Below are 22,204 nucleotides of genomic sequence, written 5' to 3'. Positions count from 1 at the left end.
AGCAACGTATTCTTTTTATTCTTTTACTTTCCAAGTCAAGTACAAAATTAGTGACTCTGCACATGAACTATTTATGTTGGAGAAAAGAATTACTGAGTCTCACTTGCCAAAACCACCAATATTGTCACGATTTAATTTAAAAGACTCTGGCACCACTTCCTTCAAAAGCAAACACAACTGTTTTGCCAAAGCAATTTGTACATTGCAGATAGCTGTTGCTGAAAGAAGTGAAAGTGTGGAATCATTCTTATTTCCAATTTTCATGCAGTGTGTTTTTGTTTCCTGCTGTATATGGATACCATTATTTGGATAGCTTACTTGGAGAACATCCATCAATTATAATTAAACTCAGACAGGGTGAAGGAGAGAGTGCATCCAATAGGCAAAAGCATTAAACAATGTAGATGCATTGGCCTTTGGGCAAATGGGAGGAAGCTTACACCTTGCCCACATATATTATTTAATTTAATCAGTGCGAATGTGACAATCTACAATGCTTTTTGTGAAAGAACAGATTTCCAAACTTAACTACTGTTCCCAGTGCTAAGTTCCAAGAAAAAGTCCCCCCCCCCGCCACCCAAAAAAGCAAAACTGGATGAGATGAAACACTTCCACTTCTTTGAAAGTTGATAGCGCTTAAAATGGAAAAGTCACCTGGTCCAGATGAGATGTTTTGGTAGTAATCTTCAAATCTTTCTTGTATATTTTAATCTTCAAATCTTGTATATTGGAGGTTTAGTATTTAGAGACACAGAATGGAAACAGACCCTTCGGCCCACCAAGTCCACACAAACCATTGATCATCCAATCACACTAGTTCAATAGTCCTTCATTGTCACGTGTACCCTGACGTACAGTGGAATTTGATTTTACCCTACAGTCATACCAACAAAAGCAACAAGATACAAGATTAAACATAGCCAGCCATGTCCTGGCCACACACACGCTCCTTCACTGTGATGTGGCCAGAGTTGCACTGACCAGGCTTGTCGCTCTCTCTGCAGTCCCTGTCCACCCGAACGGTCAGAAAGCCGTCCACACTCGCGCCAGACTCCAGATCAACATTGATCTGTTGAACAAAACATTTTGCACAAATTAAATAGCTCAACTGGTAGAGCTGCTTCCACAGAGGGCCAGAGACCCCGGTTAGATCCTGACCTCGGGTGCTGTCTGTGTGGAGTTTGCACGTTCACTCTGTGACCGCATGGGTGCTCCAGTTTCCTCCCACATGGGTGTGGGTTTTTCAGGTAAATTGGCCTCTGTAAATTGCCCCTCGTGTGCAGGGAGTGGATGCAAAAGTGGAATAACATGGACCTAGCTTGAATGGGTAATCAGTGTCGGTGTAGACTCGATGGGCTGAAGTGTCTGTTTCAATGCTGTATCTTTCAATCAATCAATCAAGTATGAGCAGGGTATTTTCCATCAATGTTTGAGAACTGAGGAACTGTAAGTGCGGAGAGTACTTACAAGTACACTTCAAACCATGAGTACTTACGAATGAAACCATTCAGATCCAATGCTACATAAACGTTTATGAATTAAATTTGCTTGTGGAATTATATAGAGTGATGGAAATGACCAGGGCAATGTTTAATTTAGATTTGAGATACAGCGAGGGAACAGGCCCTTATGTCCCACCGGGTCCGCGCCGACCAGCGATCCCTGCACATCTACACTATCCTATACCCATATAGGGACAATTTTTACATTTACCAAGCCAATTGTACGTCTTTGGAGTGTGGGCGTACAAACTCCGTACAGACAGCACCCGTAGTCAGGATCGAACCCGGCGCTGCATTCGCTGTAAGGCAGCAACTCTACCGCTGCGCCACCTTGACCCCCCTGTTCATTTATTTATTTTTTCCTAGTACTTTAGGGAATAATCAATTGATTGAGATTAAAGAATCATTTGTTCAACTTTTCATTTATTTGATCATCTTGCTTTCGGTGTTGAATTTTATGCAGGAATTCATTCAGCGATTAGAAGCTATAAACATTTTCAGTCACTGCATGAGGAAAAATAGACACTGAATCGAGGTAGGATTGTAGACACAAGGAGCAGCAGATGTTGGTTTACAATAAGAGACACAGACTGCTGCAGTAACTCAAGTCACATGTCTGGGGAACCCTCGGGCTATCCTTGATTAGACTTTGCTGGCTTTACCTTGCACTAAACGTTATTCCCTTATCACGTATCTATACTGTAAATAGATTGATTGTAATCAAATATTGTCTTTCTGCTGAATGGTTAGCACGCAACAAAAGCTTTTAACTGTACCTCGGTACAGGTGACAATAAACTAGACTGAAACTGAGAATGGGGTTGATAGGGAATCAGCCAATATTGACTATGGGAGTAGACTTGATGGTCCGAATGGCCTAATTCTACGCCTATAACTTATGAACCTATGAGTCTACTCCGCCATTCTATCATGGCTGACAACATAGATTTAAAAAATGGCCATGACTTGGTAGAACATTGTATAAAAATAGGGTGTCAGTGGTCTGAAGAAGGGTTTCGGCCCGAAACGTTGCCTATTTCCTTCGCTCCATAGATGCTGCAGCACCCGCTGAGTTTCCCCAGCAATTTTGTGTACCAATGACCAAAGCTATGTTTTTTTTTGGTTTAGTTTAGAGATACATTGCGGAAACAGGCCCACCGTCCGCTCAGACCACGATCCCCCACACTGACACTATCCAACACACACTAGCGAGAATTTACAATTATACCAAGCCAATTAACCTACAAACCTGTACGTCCTTGGAGTGCGGTATGAAACCGGTGCACACAAAGAAAATCCATGTAGGTCACGGGGAAAAGGTACAAACTCCGTACAGACAGCACCCGTAGTTAGGATCGAACCTAGGTCGCTGACGCTGTAAGGTAGCAACTCTACCGCTGCGCCACCGTGCCGCCCCCATATAGAAATATGGAAGAGAAATTTGCCAAGAATAGCTCATAGGGAGTTTGTCACCTTTTCCAAGGTGACCCTAGAGGACAGAGAGTTATAATTATTAATACAGATCCTTTATTACAATTGGATCAGTAAGAGTATAATCGTCAGAGACGTCCTGATGACCTGAACAATGAGAAGCAGTGGAGGAGGAGAGCTGTAGTTTCCATGATTTAAAGGGATAAACCTTCTCCCACATCTTCATGTGGAACAGCTGCTAAATGCTGCTGCTGAATAACTCGCCCACCAGACGAAGCTAATCTTTCTGTCGTCAATTGCCAGCCTGTGTTTTTGGAACTAAATCTCAATTAAGGTACTCTGATGGCTCCAGACTCATGGATGAGGCAGAGTTTCCCATTGATAAGAGGCAATTCGTTCAACTTAAGGGGCTGTCTCACTTGAGCGACCTAATTGGCGAATTTAGAACGGTTGAATGACATGTTGAAGACCTCCTTCGTATGTTGAAGACTAGCTACGACTAACTTCGGGAAAATTGGACACCGAATAGTGGAGAGTGAAGACGACTTCCTTCGATCTCCTTCGACCACCCTTCGACTATGATGAAGACTATCAACGGCTACCTTCGACTACCCTCGATTACCTACGACTAACATGCCGACCTACTACGACTAAACCTACGAGTAAAAAAAGTATTGATTTTTTCCATGGCAACCTTCTTTTACTCGCGGGCATTTTTTAACATATTGATAAAACCGCCGCGACCTAGCTGAGGCCTCGAGTACGCGGAGACCACTCTCGAGCATGAAGGAGAGTTACGAAGACCTCCTAAGACCTCGTGTCGACCATGCTGCGAGTATGAGTCGAGGGCAAACTCGCCAGAACTCGCGGATTAGGTCGCCCAAGTGGGACAGCCCCTTTAGACTGCGCACCTTTCGCTTCTCGGAGCTCCCCACCTTGAGATAGATCAGCAACTATGTATGGATTTCAATCATATTAACTTATTAACTCCAGCGATATACTGGCATCTACATGCCAAGATAGACATAAAATGCTGGAGTAACTCAGCGGGACAGGCAGCATCTCTGGAGAGAAGGAATGGGTGACGTTTCGGGTCGCGATCCTTCTTCAGACTACACACACCTAGATTTTCTTTAGTTTAGTTTAGAGATACAGTGTGGAAACAGCCCCTTTGGCCCACTGAGTCCGCGCCGACCAGCGGTCCCCGCACACTAACACTATCCTGCCTTGACCCGAACCTCTGCACTAGCCTACACAACAGGGACGATTTACATTTATACAAAGCCAATTAACCTACAAACCTGTATGTCTTTAGAGTGTGGGAGGAAACCGAAGATCTCGGAGAAAACCCACGCGGTCACGGGGAGAATGTACAAACTCCGTACAGACAGCACCCTTAGTTGGGATTGAACCCACGTCTCTGGTGTTGACAGCGCTGTAAGGCAGCAACTCTACCACTGTGCCATCGTGCCGTCCATTTTGCTAGCCATCAATGTTGGATCGTCATCCCAGTAGTGACAGATGTCAGTTTAAAACCAACTTTATTCACTTTTGCATTTGCCATTTCCATTATGTTTATTGTTGGTTTCAATATAGTTCCCGTAACGGGGACATAGGATGAATTCCATTTTGCATCATTACAAGGACTTGAAGATAATTGCAGTGCTGAGTCTTATTCAGTGCCGACCATTGAGCTAAAAGTGGTCAAGTTGAACTTGAACACGAAGTAAATTCCACAAGATGTATGCACTGGGATTTGTTCGTGTCGGGTTTTGATTATTAGTTTCATATTCTAGCAGTGGATGATTATCTTAGCATCAAATTATAATTCTTTGAGTCTCATTACGCTCTTGCAATGCACAAGCCACTCTTCTCCTCTTCTCTCATTTCAAGGCTGGCATGCCACCAACCCTCAAATGCTGCCAGATTTCCAAATGCACCTTACTACTCTCAGCAGAGGTGCTTGAGGCAGGATGAATTCACATAAAAATTCCATCGTACCATATTTCTGGGGCCAATATTCCTACTCTCTTCACAAATAAAGCTATTAAATGTGTAAAACCCAGGGGGAGAGGGGACGGACGGAACTGCATGCTAATCCTTCAATTCCATTTTGCACATCTCTGAAGTTCCTTCAAGGCTTTTGTGGAGAGGATGCAGGAATGCATAATTTGCACGAAAATATGTTGAAAGAGTTTGTCTGAGTTTAGTTTTAGAGATACAGCGCGGAAACAGGCCCTTCGGCCCACCGAGTCCGCACCCACCGGCGATCCCCGCACATTAATACTATCCGACATACACTAGGGACATTTTACAATTTTACTGAAGCCTATTAACCTACAAACCGGAGCGCCGGGTAAAGCCCACGCAGGTCACGGGGAGAACTTACAAACTCTGTACAGACACGCACCCATTGACAGGATTGATCCCGGGTCTCTGGTGCTGTAAGGTAGCAACTCTACTGGCTGGGTACTTGAGAGAGCTAGATAGGGCTCTTAAAGATAGAGGAGTCAGGGGATATGGGGAGAAGGCAGGAACGGGGTACTGATTGGGGATGATCAGCCGTGATCACATTGAATGGCGGTGCTGGTTCGGAGGGCCAAATGGCCTACTCCTGCACCTATTGTCTATTGTCTATTGTCTAGGATTTAGAGTCATTTTCATGTGCAGTCTGGGAGTTAACTACTGCGATTAAAAAAAATGTGTTGGAAGGATCTTCAGATACTGGTATATACCGAAGATTGACACAAAATGCTGGAGTAACTCAATGGGTCAGGCAGCATCTCTGGAGAAAATGAATAGGTGACGTTTCTGATCAGAAACCTTCTTCAGGCTGAAAGTAGAAGGGGGTGGGGGAGAGTAAAATGGAGGTAAAGAAAGGCCAGAACAAATCAGGGCCGGTCATAGATGACCTCAGGAAGGGTGGAGTCCATAATGGCCCATTGTTGGCAGGGGAAGTTGTGATAACAAGAGGGATAAAAGGAAGTGAACAGTGGAACCGGCAGTATAACTGGGGGGGGGGGGGTGGGAGAGATGACGGGAGGGATTGCAGGGGTTACTTGAAATTAGAGAAATCATATTGATACCGCTGGGGTGTAAGCTGCCCAAGCGATATATGAGGTGTTGCTCCTCCAATTTGCTCTGGGCCTCACTCTGGCAGTGAAGGAGGCCCAGGACAGAAAGGTCCATATGGGAATGGGAGGGGGAGTTAAAGTGTGTTTTGTTCAATCCATATTCAATATTGTTGGGATCTGTGGTTGGTCTGAGGGTTCCGTTTAATTTGTGATCTGTGAGAATTGAAGTCTAAAGCCCCCAGGTTTGTGTAGGCCCGAACCGGGGGGTCAAAGTTGAAGAATTAGGGGTTGACAATTTAGGACTGAGATGAGGTAAAACATTTCCAGCCAGAGAGTTGTGAATCCGTGGAGTTCTCTGCCACTGGATTGGTTCAAGAGTGAGTAACTTAGGAAACCTGAACGGAAACCTTTGGAGACTTTGCGCCCCACCCAAGGTTTCCGTGCGGTTCCCGGAGGTTGAAGGTGGTTGCCGAAGGTTGCAGGTAGTGGAAGCAGGTAGGGAGACTGACAAAAACCTCCGTGAACCGCTGGAAACCTTGGGTGGGGTGCAAAGTCTCCAGAGGTTTCCATTCAGGCTTCCTAAGTGGGACAGGGGCATTAGATTATAGCTCTTAGTGCTAACTGAATCAAGGGATAGGGGGAGAAACCAGGAACGGGGTATTGATTCTGGATGATCATCTGTGATCATATTGAATGGCGGTGCTGGCTCGAAGGGACAAATGGTCTATTCCTACACCTCTTTACTATGTTTCTATGTATTCTGCAGGATTATGACCTGAGTCAGCTTCAGCAACCAGATGCACTAGATCCTGTGTTGGCAAAGACTCCGGGGATCAGGCGAGTCGACGAGCGACCGATCGGAGCTGAATCCCAGTATCCCCTACGCCCAACGATTCCACATCCTGGAGATATCGGAGATTTTATTAATGAGGTAATGGCTGGGATAGAGCTGACTAATATCTATTCCTGTGAGCAAACATTGCACGGAACCAGAATCTTGTACAGTTGGGACAATTAGACTTCGGCCCACCGAGTCCACGCCGACCAGCGATCACCCCGTACACTAGCACTATCCTACACACACGTGGGACAATTTACAATTTTACCAAAGCCAATTAACCTGCAAACCTGCACGTCTTTTGGAGTTTGGGAGGAAACCGGAGCGCCCGGAAAAAACCCACGGGGAGATTGTACAAACTCCGTCCAGACAGCACCCGTGGTCAGGATCGAACCTGGGTCTCGGGCGCTGTAAGGCACCAACTCTACCGTGCTGCCCCCGACGGCTGAAAAGCCGACTGCATTGTATTGTTCGACACGGCGTCCACCGAGCTTTTAATGGTTGTCCTGATCTTTTTCTTTAATTCCCTTCCACAGGGTCTCAGAGCAGCAGATAACGATCCCACGGCTCCGCCCTACGACTCCTTGCTGGTTTTCGATTATGAAGGAAGCGGTTCGACTGCGGGCTCGGTCAGTTCCCTCAACTCCTCCAGCTCCGGCGACCACGACTACGATTATCTCAACGACTGGGGGCCGCGATTCAAGAAGTTAGCAGACATGTACGGTGGTGGCGATGATGACTAACAGCAATGCTGTGCGCCAGAAGTTGAAGGAACTGTACAAAAGAGGCAGCTTTTTTTCATTAATATTCCCTGCTGACCATAACATTTTTAGTGGTGTGTTAGGTTTTTTTTATTTTAGAACCTGAGCTGTCGGCATGAATGCTTGTTGTCTTTGCTGCATATTTTTGGTCAGTCAGCAGGAATATCGCTCGACATTTGCTTTACAACTAAAGAGGAAAGGAGCTCTTTATTAACTTGAATTTCTTAGTACAGAAGCACTGTTTTTAAAGTGCCTTTTTGGTACATTTTAACGGATTCCCTCAATCTCAGGAGTGATTAAGATTGAACCATCTATTGACCCCTGGTCCCCATACTGGCTACAAAGAGAAAACGAATGAATCAGTTTATTTCCACTCTGGTTAGAGGACCGATTTTCCTTTTTTGCCTTTTAACCCGTCGGTGTAAAATACATTAAAACAAAAAAACTGTACAGAAACACGTTTAATAACAACCACGTTTAAAACTGAGCAGTCAGTGGCTAATCACATTGTACATGTTGTATAGAGCTTAACTTTGAAAGTCTACTTGTCAAGCAGTGTAAAAAATAAGGATGGGGAAGGAAATTCAGAAGGTCTGGTTAGTCTTCATTAGTATTAGTCAATTTCTTTTCACATCCCAAAGTAGAATCAGCATCACATTAATCGTAATTTTTTTTTTTTTAAACATTGATATCCATTTGGTTTTCTTAGTATAGCGTGTACAAAATGTCGCAGAGCTTGGAGCAAACATCATCCGATTAATGTTATGTGTATAATTGGAGCTTTTTGTTTCTTTCTTTGCATGTTGTTTTATATTGAATCTCGCATGGCTGTGATTCTTGCAAAAGAATGATTTCTTCTTGTGTTGTGCGTCCAACATTTCAACACAAATCATTGCACAGTTTAGAGGAAAACTTTTTTTGTAATGGTCAACAGCACAAATATTTTGTATCGTTGTTTGTACCATTTTGTACCAAATAAAAAGGGAAGGTAGTCAAAGTTTTGAATGCGTGTCTCTAGTGCCACTGCAGTTATAGTTGAACTGAGTAACAGCTTTGCAAATGTGTTGTGTACCATAACAGAACTGGTGCATATGCTCATGGCCCCTCCGTGTTATTATAAATAAAGATCCCCTTTTAAAATACTGCCTTGTTCTCAGTTGCTTTTAGTGCTTGCTATCTTTGGGAAGCAGTCGTACCGTATTAATATAGTTTCGTTTAGGGACACGGCACAGAGACAGGCCCTTCGACCCTGCCGAGTCCACGCCGACCAGCGATCACCCCATACACTAGCACTATCCAACACGCTCTAGGGACAATATACATTCTTTACCAAAGCCAATTAACCTGCAAATCTATACGTCTTTGGAGTGTTGGGGGAAACCAGGGCACCTGGAGAAAACCCACCAGGTCACGGGGGAGAAAGTACAAACTCCATACAGTGAACTCACGATCTTCGTACACTAATAATAATCTAAAAGACTGAGCTACTTTCGCTAGTTTGACACTGGGAAAGCTGGACTGAGTCGGTGGAGTGCTGTGTTCAGGTTTGGTCACCCTGCTTTAGGGAAGGATGCCATTAAGCTGGAAAGACTGCAGAGAGAATTCATGAGGATGTTGCCAGATCTCGAGGACCTGAGCTACAGTGAGTTGGTTAGGCTAGGACTCTATTTCTTGGAGCACAGGAGGCTGAGGTGTACGGAGGTGTATACAATCACAAGGGCAATCGATAGGGAGAATGCACAGGGTTGTTTCACCCAGGGCAGGAGTGCCCAGGTATAAGTACCATATAAGTTCAAGGAAAGAATGGAAAGATTTAATAGGAACCTGAGAGGTAATGTTTTCACTCAGAGGTTGGTTGGTACATGGAATGAGTTACCAGAGGAGGTAGTTGGGGCAGGTACATACAGCATTTAAAGGACAGAAACAGAGATAGGAATGGTTTTGAGGGATATGGACCAAAACGCAGACAAATGGGAATGGCTAAGATGGGGAATCTTGGTCGGACTGGACAAGTCGGACTGTTTGTGTGCTCTATGGTTTTATGAATCTATGAATGTCCATTTCAAAACTCATGTGTCCTCAATAGCTACAAACCATTGACTTCAATTATTTTTCAAAGTCAGCACATTAGGTAATGTAGTAGCTAGTTCTGTGCAGATAGCTACAGGACATACTATTGTACAAAAGCTCATGAATATAAATTATAATCTGTAAAATTATTTCATTGTTAATTGTCTCGGTCCCCAAATTAATGTGGAAAATGACAGAGGTGAAGTAAAGTTTGTGTTAAATGATCATTCTAATTAAGAAAACATATGTTTGGCATACTTGTTCGATTTCTTGTTTGGAGATCTCATGAAACTAAATATTCTCAAGCATTTAGCTAGTTCCATGTCTATTCTTTTAATCACATTTTAAACAATACGATCACAATGGCACTAAATTATATGTTAATGACTTGTGCTTAAATTCAAGTTTTATTTGTAATTAATATCAGAACGTAATTTTGAGCAGCTGAAGTAAGTGTCAGATAAACGTCAGGAAATGGGTAGTTGCGGTTAATGTGATTGGTCTCTTTGTGTTGCCATCAAAATATGTTCTCGTTTTACTAAAATGTAGATATTAAACTGGTGCATAAAGATGAAACAACTGGAGAATTGTGGATGCAGCCCAACCCATCACACAAACCAACCTCCATTAACCCATCACGCTGCCTCGGCAAGGCCAGCAGCATAATCAAGGACGAGTCGCACCCTGGCCACTCCCCGCTCCCAACATGCAAAAAGTACAGAAGTGTGAAAACGCACACCTCCAGATTCAGGGACAGTTTCTTCACAGCTGTTCACAGGCAACTGAACCATCCCACCTCCAGCTAGTGAGCCGTCCTGAGCCACCATCTCATTGGACACCCTCGGACTTTCTTTGATTGTTCTTTATCTTGCACTAAACGTTATTCACATGATTCCCTTTATCATGTATCTGTACACCGTGGATGGCTGGATTGTAATCATGTATTGTCTTTCCGCTGACTGGTTAGCACGTCACAAGAGCTTCTCACTGTGAAAACCAAACTCAGAACTCAATTTAACTGGCTGAAGAGAGAGAGAGTAACAAGGACCCGTTGGAACTAATTCAATCAACCTAAGAGAATACCAAATTAATTTACATTTAATCAAAAAAAAGCTGCGTGACTATTGTAGGAGAAGCTATATTCTTGCTTGACATCACATTTATGAGCATCAAGAATTGATTTAGGAGGAAATAGTTGATTTGGAAGCTCAGTAGGATTTATACTACCATTAATATTATGGAGGAGTAGCCTTTACTGAAGGACTCTGCAAAAAGTGTGATGAAATGTCAGATCCAATTTATATTCTGTAGTGATCTGTTAACCCAGGAGTGTCAAACCAGTCCAGAAACTCAGGCAAAGACTGTCAAATCCTAGCTGTGCCGCAACTTAAAACATTTATGGGAAAAATATACTTTATTTGAAAGAATATCTCAGAGAAATCTATATTTATATAGTTCACCTCTCTCTCTCTCTCTGCAAAGTATCTCAAAGGGTTTTTACGAATATTGATTCTGACTGTTTTTTAGTGCGGGGAAATGCAGCGGCTATCACAGATGCAGCAACTCTGCGTAAACATCAGCGAGATAGATAAGAAAGTAATCTGTTACTTGCATGGGTTGTTGGAAACTCATGTCGATACTGTACCGCAGTACATCTCGAATGGCATGTCGAAAGCTTCATGGTCAATCTCTTTCTTTTGAATGTAATCATTAGAGCCAGGATGTTCAGGCGCTAAAAATCTCTGAAATAGGCAGGCAAAAAGGCATAATAAAATTACAAAAAAGGCACGAAAAAGGCATTTATTGCCCTGGGAGACAAAATATTTCTTCTCATGATTCACTGCTTTCTCACATGCTTTGCAAATCAGCACACAGTTGTCTGTAGAGAATATATCACTCCCTTACACTCTGACCAAATCATTCAGTTTTTTACAAGGCGTTGACTCGACTTTAGGCATTTTGACATTTGCAGGGGTAGATCCCACAGGAGCGGGGATGCAGACCTCTACAGGCAGGCCAAGAACAAGCTGAGAAAAGGAATCAGAGCTGCCAAGGAAAGGTACTCTGAGAAGTTGAGGAGCAATGCCCTTCAGTGTGGAAGGGCTTGCAAGTAATCACAAGCTACAAGAGGAAACCCCCCCACCCCCACCCCCCCTTCCTTGGACAATCATCAGCTGACCAACGACCTGAACGAGTTCTACTGCAGGTTCGATAAACAGAAACTTAACCCTGGTACTCCCACACCCCATCCCCAACCAACACTTCACACCTACATCAGTTTGAAAAGACTGGACCCTTTCCCAAGCACCTCTTTCCAATCACCACTTAACACCCACTTACAGCCGGGTTTTGCCCCGGTAGTGTAAATGTTCTTGTAAGTTACGTTAAAATGGCAAAAAAGGCTGATTTAGGCACTCAATCGTGAAAAAGGTATTATCTTCCTGAAATCATCAAAAAAGGCATGAAAAGGCACTTATGGCATTCATGGCAAAATCCTGGCTCTAGTAATCATATTGTTATTATTGTCTGAATCTAAGACACCCACCCCACACCTGAGGAAGGATGAGCATCCAGAGCAGGTTTACGAGAATGATCCCAGGAATGATTGGGTTGGCATACGATGAGCGTTTGGCGGCACTGGGCCTGTACTCGCAGGAGTTTAAAAGGATGAGGAGGGAACCTCATTGAAACTTACAGAATAATGCAAGGCCTGGATAGAGTGGATGTGGAGAGGATGTTTCCACTAGTGGGAGAGTCTAAGACCACAGGGCACAGCCTCAGCAGAATAAAAGGACGTACCTTTAGAAAGGAGAAGAGGAGGAATTTATTTTGTCAGAGGGTGGTGAATCTGTGGAATTCATTGCCACAGACGGCTATGGAGACCAAGTCAGTAGATATTTTTAAGGGGGTGATTGACAGATTCTTGATTGGTAAGTGTGTCAGGGGTTATGGGGAGATGGGGTTGAAAGGGAAAGATAGATCAGCCACAATTGAATGGCAGAGTAGACTTCATGGGCCGAATGGCCTAATTCTGCTCCTATAACTTATGAACCCCATAAGCGACAGTGAGATGGATCACCAGTGAACCAGGTATGGAGTTGTTTGAAACTCTCGAGTGATGGTTATGTCTTGCTATGGTTTAGTCTTTACGTTCCTTCGAATCATCATCGGGCAGCTGACAACCCAGCGGTATGAATATTGTTCAAAAGGGAACTGCAGATGCTGGAATATCGAAGGTACACAAAATTGCTGGGGAAACTCAGCGGGTGCAGCAGCATCTATGGAGCGAAGGAAATAGGCGACGTTTCGGGCCGAAACCCTTCTTCAGACGGTATGAATATTGATTTCCCTAACTTCGTGGAACCTTTGCATTCCCTCTCTCTCCGTCCCTCCCCCTCCACAGTTCTCCGACTAGTTTCACTGCCCTCCTGATTAATTTTATTGTTTGTCGCGTTGTCACCTTCCCCTCAGCCAACAATGAACCGGTCTACATTTCCTTGATCATCATCTACCATGATCTGTCGTTTGCTCGCATTATATTCTCTATATCTCTAGTTCTCTGCACCCTTCTATACCTCTAGTTTCCTTCTCCCTTACCATCTCAGTCTGAAGAAGGGTCTCGACACCAAAACGTCACCCATTCCTTCTCTCCAGAGATGCTGCCTGTCCCGCTGAGTTACTCCAGCATTTTGTGTCTATCCTTGGTGGAAACCAGCATCTGCAGTTCCTTCCTACACATCAAGACTTGTTCCATTTCTTATTTATAGGTTTCATAAAACACTATATTTTCTCTGATGAAGGGCCTCTCCCGAAACGTCACCTATTCCTTCTCTCCAGAGATGCTGCCTGACCTGCTGAGTTACTCCAGCACTTTGTGCCTACCTTCAGCATTCACTAGCATCTGAAGTTCCTTCCTACACATCCTGTTGGACATTACATATGAAGTGCAAAGCTACTAATAACTATGAACCACAGAGGTAAGTATTAGATTCTACAGCTTGAGTCTTTATGAAACTCTTGACATAGGATCAGAAATCATTTTATAATAGTTATGGGCGGCATGGTGGCGGATTGTACTGCAGATTGGTTTCGGACAAAAGGTTTAGTGTCACCATTTGCCATGGTCTGTGGTGGTTTTATACTGTGACGCACTGGAGGTTTAGTGCTTGTTGCAAATTCATTTTACGCACTCTGTTTTGCCTGCATAGCATGGTGAATGACTCACAATCTGGAAAACATAAAAGTGGGTTATTGTCCCGATACATACGAGAGACTGCAGCGTAGGTTCGCCAGGTTAATTCCCAGGATGGCAGGACTGTCATATGCTGAGAGAATGGAGCAGCTGGGCTTGTACACTCTGGAGTTTAGAAGGATGAGAGGGCATCTCATTGAAACATATAAGATTGTTAAGGGCTTGGACACAGTAGAGGCAAGAAACATGTTCCCAATGTTGGGGGAGTCCAGAACCAGGGGCCACAGTTTAAGAATAAGGAGTAAGCCATTTAGAACGGAGACGAGGAAACACTTTTTCTCACAGAGAGTGGTGAGTCTGTGGAATTCTCTGCTTCAGAGGGCGATGGAGACAGGTTCTCTGGATACTTTCAAGAGAGAGCTAGAAAGTGCTCTTACAAATAGCGGAGTCAGGGGATATGGGGAGAAGGCAGGAACGGGGTACTGATTGGGGATGATCAGCCATGATCACATTGAATGGTGGTGCTGGCTCGGAGGGCCAAATGGCCTACTCCTGTGTCTAATGTCTATATCTGCATTTTAAATCACAGAAGCTGATGATAAAATTATTCAAACAAAACACACACACACAGTGCTGGAGTAACTCAGCGGGTCAGGTCGCATCTGCGGAGGAGATGGATAGGTGACTTTTCTGGTCGGGACCCTTCTTCCCAACCCATGTTGGAGTGAGTTATTCCACCGTTGTTTTTTTAAATTGTAAACCAGCATCTGCAGTTCCTTGTGTCTCAATATTTTGATTGATTGTGTCTCAATATAGATAGAATTAATGAATAAGTTTATTGGCCAAGTATTCACATACAAGGAATTTGCCTTGATGCTCCGCCCGCAAGTGACAACATGACATACAGTGTCATGACACATAAAACATTAAATGACACATAAAACATTAAACATTAATATTAAAATATCATCGATTATCCAGAGTAAGTATCGATTATCAAGGGTAAGTGGAGAATCTAGATCTTTATAGTCTTCAGATTTCTTGCTGGCTGGATTGTCTCTGTATTTATGCTGGAATATCTTCACCAGGTCCATGATAAAATAGTACATTGAATCCACTGAGTGTATTTGTTCTAATAATAAGGATGTCTGAAAATACCAGCAATCAATAGTGAAGTGTCAAACACAGCACAAGTGGTACAGTCTTCCCGTGACCGAGTGGGTTTTCTCCAGGTGCTCCGGTTTCCCCCCACACTCCGAAGACGTGCAGGTTTGTAGGTGAATTGGCTTTAGGAAAAATTGTAAATTTTCGCTAGTGTGTGTAGTTAGTCGGGGTGATCACTGGTCGGTGCGGATTCGGTGGGCTGAAGGGCCTGTTTCTGCACTGTATCTCTAAACTAACGAGTTTTTGCATGTTTGACTTCTATTTTTTTTTAAATTCTGAAATAAAAAATAAATCAGCTTGTACTATCCATAACAAACTATGAAACCCTTCTCCTTGCCCAGCTATCCTTCCCTGTTGTAGCTAATACTGTGGACTGGCAGCCCTCTCATTTAAAACTTTAGACTTTAGAGATACAGTGAGAAAACAGGACCTTCAGCCATGGAGTCTGTGCTGACCAGTGACCCACACACTGACCGACACGCACTGGAGATGATTTTTACTACTTACCGAGGCCAATTATCCTACAAACCTGTACGCCTTTGGAGTGTGGGAGGAAACCAGAGCACCTGGGGAAAACCCACGCAGGTCACAGGGAGAACTCCGTACAGACTGCACCCGTAGTCAGGATCGAACCTGGGTCTCTGACACTGTGAGGCAGCAACTCTACCACTGCATTATAGTGATTGGGCTGATCACCAACGGTGATGAAACAAAATACAGGGCGGAGGTGCAGAACCTGGCGGACTGGTGCACACGTAACAACTTGTCACTAAACACCTCAAAGACCAAGGAGCTGATTATTGACTTCAGGAGGTCCCATAATGGAGAATACGCCCCATTCTCCATTTACGGGGAAAGTGTGGAGAGAGTGTCCAGCTTTAAGTTTCTGGGCACTCACATTTCAGAGGACCTCACATGGTCCACCAACACCGCTGCGCTGGTCAAGAAGGCTCAGCAACGACTGTTCTTCCTGAGGACATAAAAAAAGACTGGTCTGCCCCAACAGCTGCTGACAACGTTCTACCGCTGCACCACAGAGAGCATACTAACGTATGGCATCTCTGTGTGGTATCTCAGCTGCACGGAGGCGGAGAGGAGAGCTCTTCAGTGCGTCGTCCACAGAGCGCAGAGGATCATTGAGACAGAGCTACCAGCCTTGGAGGGCATCTACCACACACACGGTGCCTCAGGAAGGCCGTCAGCATCCATAAAGACTCATCACACCCCTGTAACGGACTGTTCGAACTACTTCCCACCGGCAGACGTTACAAGGCCTTCTACGCCCGTACCTCCAGACTCAGAAACAGCTTTATTCCAAGAGCTATAGCGGCTCTGAACCAGCCCTGCTGAGTGCCCCCCATCCCCCCCCTGGACTGTCTCCCTCGGATGGTCACGACACACAGCTTATTTATTTATTTTACATTTCTTTTTCATCGGTTGGAGCTGCATACTAAATCTCGTTGCACTGACGTGCAATGACAATAAAAGATATTATTATTATTATTATTATTATTATGCCGCTCTATAAGTTGAAGTCACTTCTGCGTCCAGACGTTGCTAGATATGTGCTGGGAAAGTGGGTATACAGGATGGGTGAGAAGGCAAAGTTGAGATGCGAAGACAGAGCAGGCTCGAAAATCCAGGTAGACCTCTCCTGCTCTGAATGCATATGTTTGTCTATAATAAGAGTGTGCTCCTAACGTTTTACCTGCACTGCTGCCAACCTCAGCGATGCCACTGTGGGGAGCCACTGAGCATGTACCTAAAACATAAAACAGTACCAGCTCAGGCACAATGTCTGTGCCGAATATTTAGCCTTTAGAGATACAGTGCGGAAACAGGCCATTCGGCCCATCGAGTCTGCACCGGTCAGTGATCCCCATACACAAGCACTATCCTACACATTAGGGACAATTTACAATTTTTTTAACCGAAGTCAATTCACCTACAAACCTGTACATCTTTGCAGTGTGGGAGGAAACTGGAGCACCTGGAGAAAACCCACACAGTCAAGGGGAGAAGGTACAAATGCCGTACAGAGATCACTTTAATTTGGTATCATGTTTGGCATGGATATTGTTCCTCTGCAGTACTCTTCTAGGTATTTGGCCCTGCTTTGACCAGATACTGTAGGTCATCCCTTGCTTCTACATAATACGCTCCTTCCCTTTACACCCGATTGGGGCGATGACTCTGTCCTTTTCCTGGATTCCTTTTAACACTTGGAAATGGTGGATGAGGACGCAGAGAAAGACAGTCCCACAGAACTATCCCGTCCCCCCAAGTATCAGCAACTATCCTGGAACTGAGACTGAGAGAAGACTGCACTTGGAGATGTGTGCAGTGCAGCAAGCAGGGGTAAGCAGATGGGCAGTACAAGAATCCACATACTAGAAGGCAAGTCTGGTTTCAAAGTCTTCAGAGAACAGATATTACAAGGGGACAGGTTCAAGGATCTGACTAGTCGAACAGAAAAAGGCTCTCTGGTTTGCTTAGTTGCAAATAGGCATTTGGCAAAGAGTCAAAACATCTGTCCTCGAGAGATTTCAGGGGGGAAGTCCGAGGTATACACAGAACGCGCGACATTTCCATCAGATTGCAAGAGATCCTAAGCTCCCTCCTGTCGGGTCGGTTTACAGCAGCCCGCACCTCTCTCCACCCCCCACCTCCCTCTCGCTCTCTCCCTCTTCCCCTCTCTCCCTCTCTCCTTTCCCTCTCCCTCTCCCTCTTCCCCCCTCCACTCTCTCCCCCTCTTCTCCTCCCGTCTCCTCTCCTCCCCTCTCTTCCCTCTCTCCCTCTTCCCCTCTCTCTCTCTCTCCCTCTCCCTCTCCCTCTCCCTCTCCCCCTCTCCCTCTCCCTCTGCCTCTGTCCGCGGCGCTGACCGCGACTCAGCCCGCCGGTGAACCCCTCTCGTACATGAACAAACCTCTGGCTTTCTGGCGCCTGCCTTAATACAGGTAATGAATCAGCCGTTGAAATAACTGCCTAAGTCCTGGCCAGTAGCTCTGCTCCCAAATTCAAACTATAACTAATGGCAGGGGACTGCATCCCAGCCAGCTCCCCCACCCCCCACTTTGGGAACAATGGTCCAGCAGCCGCAGACTGGCGCATAAAGCAATACACAGCTTAAACAGAGCGTTGTCGGCTTAGTGCGTGGGAATTTAAACAAACACAGTAGCGCTATGGGCTTTAAACATAGCGCTATGGGCTTTAAACAGCGCTATAGTCACAGCACCATTGGGTTTAAAGGTAGCGCTATGGTCACAGCACCATTGGGTTTAAGGTAGCGCTATAGTTACAGCGCTATGGACTTTAAACATAGCGCTACGGCTGCAGCGCTATGGGGTTTAAAAGTAGCACTACAGTCACAGCCTATGGACATTAAACAACGTGCTCCTGGCTTTAAACATAGCGCTATGGCCACAGCGCTATGGTCACAGTCTATTCGGGAAAAGTTTCTTACAACAACAGAGGCACTGACATTGGAGCCCTGCTTCCAAAGGGTGCCGTTTTGTGCATGCTGATGAATGCATGGTGTGTGGACATGCTGCTACAAGTGAACCATTTGCAAAATTCCAGCCCCCTTTAGTCTCTCTGTCAAACGACTTTAAGTAGGGCGGCACAGTGGCGCAGCGGTAGAGCTACTGCCTTACAGCACCAGAGACCTGGGTTCGATCCCGTCTACGGGTGCTGGCTGTACGGGGTGTGTACGTTCTCCCCGTGACCGTGTGGCTTTTCTCTGAGATCTTCGATTTCCTCCCACACTCCAAAGGTGTTGGCTTGGTGTAAATGTAAATGGTCTCTAGTGTGTGTAGGATAATGTTAGTGTGCGGGGACCGCTGGTCGGCAGAGACTCGCTGGGCCGAAGGACCTGTTTCCACGCTGCATCTCTAAAATCTAAAGTCTAGATTTTACCCTTTGTGGTAGCCTGATCCTGCAGAACATCCCTTGACTTCCATTCTGCCTGCTATCATCTGCAGGAAACTGAACATAGACACATAATGCTGGAGTAACTCAGCGGGACAGACAGCATCTCTGTTGGGAAGGAATAGGTAAGGTTTTGGCTCATCCCGAATCGTCACCCATTCCTTCTCTCCAGAGATGCTGCTTGTCCCGCAGTGTTACTCCAGCATTTTGTGTCTATCTCCAGTTTAAACCAGCACCTGCAGTTCCTTCCTGCTGGTGCAGTAGTTGGCTTGCGCGAAGTTTGGATTCACTAACCATGTTTAGCATTAAAGACTGACTGAAAAGAAAAATAGCATCTGCTAAAAAAGTCTTTGAGGGAATGAAGCTAGGAATACTGGCATCTTTCACTGCCACGTCCATCTGGTCCAGCTTGGACTCTGCCGAAGGAGGTGCAGCAGATCCAAGACCATCTGTACGGACAAACACAGCCTTCTCATGCTGCTCACAGTTGTTCTGGAATGTGCTGTAGCCCAGTTGCCTCACAGCCAAGGGAAGTCTTCAAACAAATCTCTTTCTGTGCTCTCTTTACAGGCTCACCAGCCAATCTCACCAGCCAATCTCACCAGCCAATCTCACCAGCCAATGCCATTGTGTTGGTTACGAACCATTCTTTTCTCCTGGTGTAATCGTGACTTGCTTATTGAGGATCGAGCGGTCAGTTGATGATCTGATCATTGATGGAATTCCAATCTCGTTGGTTTCTTCTGCATTCCCTTCACAATTAATTCCTTACTTCAGCTGTTCTAAGGTTGGGAATAGGTATTCCAAAGCTGTTTCCTGGGACTCCAGTGGTCAGCCTTGTCAACCACAAAGTGCATCCTGTATCCTCTGGAATTTCAAAAAATACCTCAGGCAACACGGTGGAGCAGCGATAGAGTTTCTTCCTTACAACGCTAGAGTCCCGGGTTCGATCCTGACTATGGGTGCTGTCCATATGGAGTTTGTACGTTCTCCATGTGACCTCATGGATTTTCTCCGGGTGCTCCGGTTTCCTCCCACATTCCAAAGATTTGCAGGTTTAATTGGCATCTGTAAACTGTCCCTAGTGTGTAGGATAGAACTAGCATATGGGGTGATCATTGGTCGGCATGGACTCGGAGGGCTGAAGGGCCGGTTTCCACGATGCATTTCTAAACTAACTAAACTAAACTCCTTGCATGTAGGAAATAATTGCACGTGTTGGTTTAAATCGAAGATAGACACAAAATGCTGGAGTAACTCAGCATCTCTGGAGAGAAAGAATGGCTGACATTTCGGGTCAAGACCGTTCTTCAGACTGAGAGTCAGGGGTGAGGGAAAAACAGAGATATGGAAGGGTAAGATGTGAAAGCAAGAGAGCAAAGTGGTTGGAGATCAAGGTAAATGTAGATGGATTATTGTTAACGAGGGGAAGTTGACAACGTGGCATACAAAGATAAAAGTTTAATCAGGAGGACCGTCAAACTAGTCGGAGAACCAGGATGGGGCCGAGGGATGGAGAGAGGGGGAAAGCAAGGGTTACTTGGTTAGAGAAGTCAATATTCATTAATTCATCTCCATAGTTTAATATTATTTTGATTTGGGCTGCCTCTTTTCTCAGCCAGAATAGCTGTACATCGATCATACGTTCAAATGCTTTTGTTAACCTTTTACCTACAACTATTATTTAGTTCTAATGTTTCAGGGTCAAGAATGTAATTTGAATGCTGCACTGCCCACTACAAAAACTATATCATATTTCTGTATTAAACTTAAAATTGTAAAACAGAAACTTTAGTGCCTGTATGATGATGAAATGCAGGAGTCTCGTATACTTGGCATTTTATATGGAAAGGTTAAAATTTCTCATCTTGAAAGGTGCATTGGGTTGTAAATGGCCAGTGCGAAGTAGAACTGTAAATTCTTGTTTTCCACTTCATAGATGGAATCAAGAAGCAATTCACAGAGGGCACTGGGATTAAATATTGCAGCACATTGCATATTAAAATTAATATGTAGGAATTTAAAATAAAATCTGCTTGTAAATCTGCTTGTAAAGTTGCATCTTTTTAACTAGTCATTTCAGTATTTAATGACTATAGACTTTAGAGATACAGCATGGAAACAGGCCCTTCGGCCCATTGAGTCATCGCCAGCCAGCAATCATCTCCATACACTAGCACTATCCTACACACTAGGGACAATTTACATTTCATTACATTTCAATTAACCTGCAAACCTGTACGTCTTTGGAGGGTCGGAGGAAACTGGAGCACCTGGAGAAAACCCACGCGGTCACAGGGAGAACGTACAAACTCCATACGGACAGCACCCATAATCAAACACAGGTCTCTGGCGCTGTAAGGTAGCAACTCTACCGCTGTTCCATAGTGCCGCCTGAGACCTTTTGGAAATTTTAGAGGATGCAGAATGCACTTTGTTATTGACAATGCTGATCACTGGATCATCTGCACCGCTGTACTGCGGTCCTGCCCCTCAGACTGGTAAAAAATACCTTCAGTGCCATGACAACATTCTATCACAGATCACGAAAAACAGAGGTAAGCATTTTATCCAAGTTTTGTTAACTCCTGCATCATAGACCCTGGTGATTATCATTTAAACTAAACTTTATTTGAAGTTGTTTCTTGATAATGGAATCAACTTTTTACATCTGTTCTGCCTCTGAAAAAGCTTCCATACTTATTTCCAAGTCTCATGTTTTTCCTCTCCGACCCTCTTCATCAATAACATCCCTGAGAAGGATGAACAACTAATCACTATTTCTCAGCCAGACAATCTGTTCCATATCCTCGTTCTTCCAAGCCCTTCAGCCATCGATCTATACCCACCGACACCAAAGCATGGGAACACAGCCTGTAAAATCATGAACATGGTCCCTGTTGTATAAAGGGATGTCACGGTGGCACAGCGGGAGAGTTGCTGCCTCACAGCACCAGAGATCCGAGATCGATCCTGACTACGGGTACTGCCTGTACGGAGCTTGCACGTCCCCCCCTGTCTCCCCCGTGACCTGCGTGGGTTTTCTCCCGGAGCTCCGGTTTCCTCCCACACTCCAAAGACGTGCATGTTTGTAGGCTAATTGGCTTGGTATGATTGTAAATTGTCCCTAGTGTGTGTGGGATAGTGTTAGTGTGCGGGGATGGTATGTTGGCATGGACTCAGTGGGCCGAAGGGCCTGTTTCCACGCTGTATCTCCAAAATAAAGTCTAACCTAAACCTTGTTTT

The 22,204-nt window shown here is 44.8% G+C and overlaps 1 protein-coding gene across 1 annotated transcript in view; it reads left to right on the top strand.

The window, feature by feature from the left end:
• The window catches only part of LOC116986209 (cadherin-4-like), a 481,573-nt gene extending 472,826 nt beyond the window's left edge, over positions 1–8,747 (top strand). The window contains exons 15-16 of the mRNA XM_033041511.1: positions 6,773–6,937; positions 7,381–8,747. Of these exons, the coding sequence (XP_032897402.1) occupies positions 6,773–6,937; positions 7,381–7,587 (372 nt within the window). The 3' untranslated portion in view covers positions 7,588–8,747. The remainder of the gene's footprint in view (positions 1–6,772; positions 6,938–7,380) is intronic.
• Positions 8,748–22,204: the final 13,457 nt, after the last annotated feature.

Source organism: Amblyraja radiata, chromosome 23, assembly GCF_010909765.2.
Source record: "Amblyraja radiata isolate CabotCenter1 chromosome 23, sAmbRad1.1.pri, whole genome shotgun sequence".
Taxonomy (NCBI): Eukaryota; Metazoa; Chordata; class Chondrichthyes; order Rajiformes; family Rajidae; genus Amblyraja; species Amblyraja radiata.
This window is presented reverse-complemented; position numbering and strand designations above follow the sequence as displayed.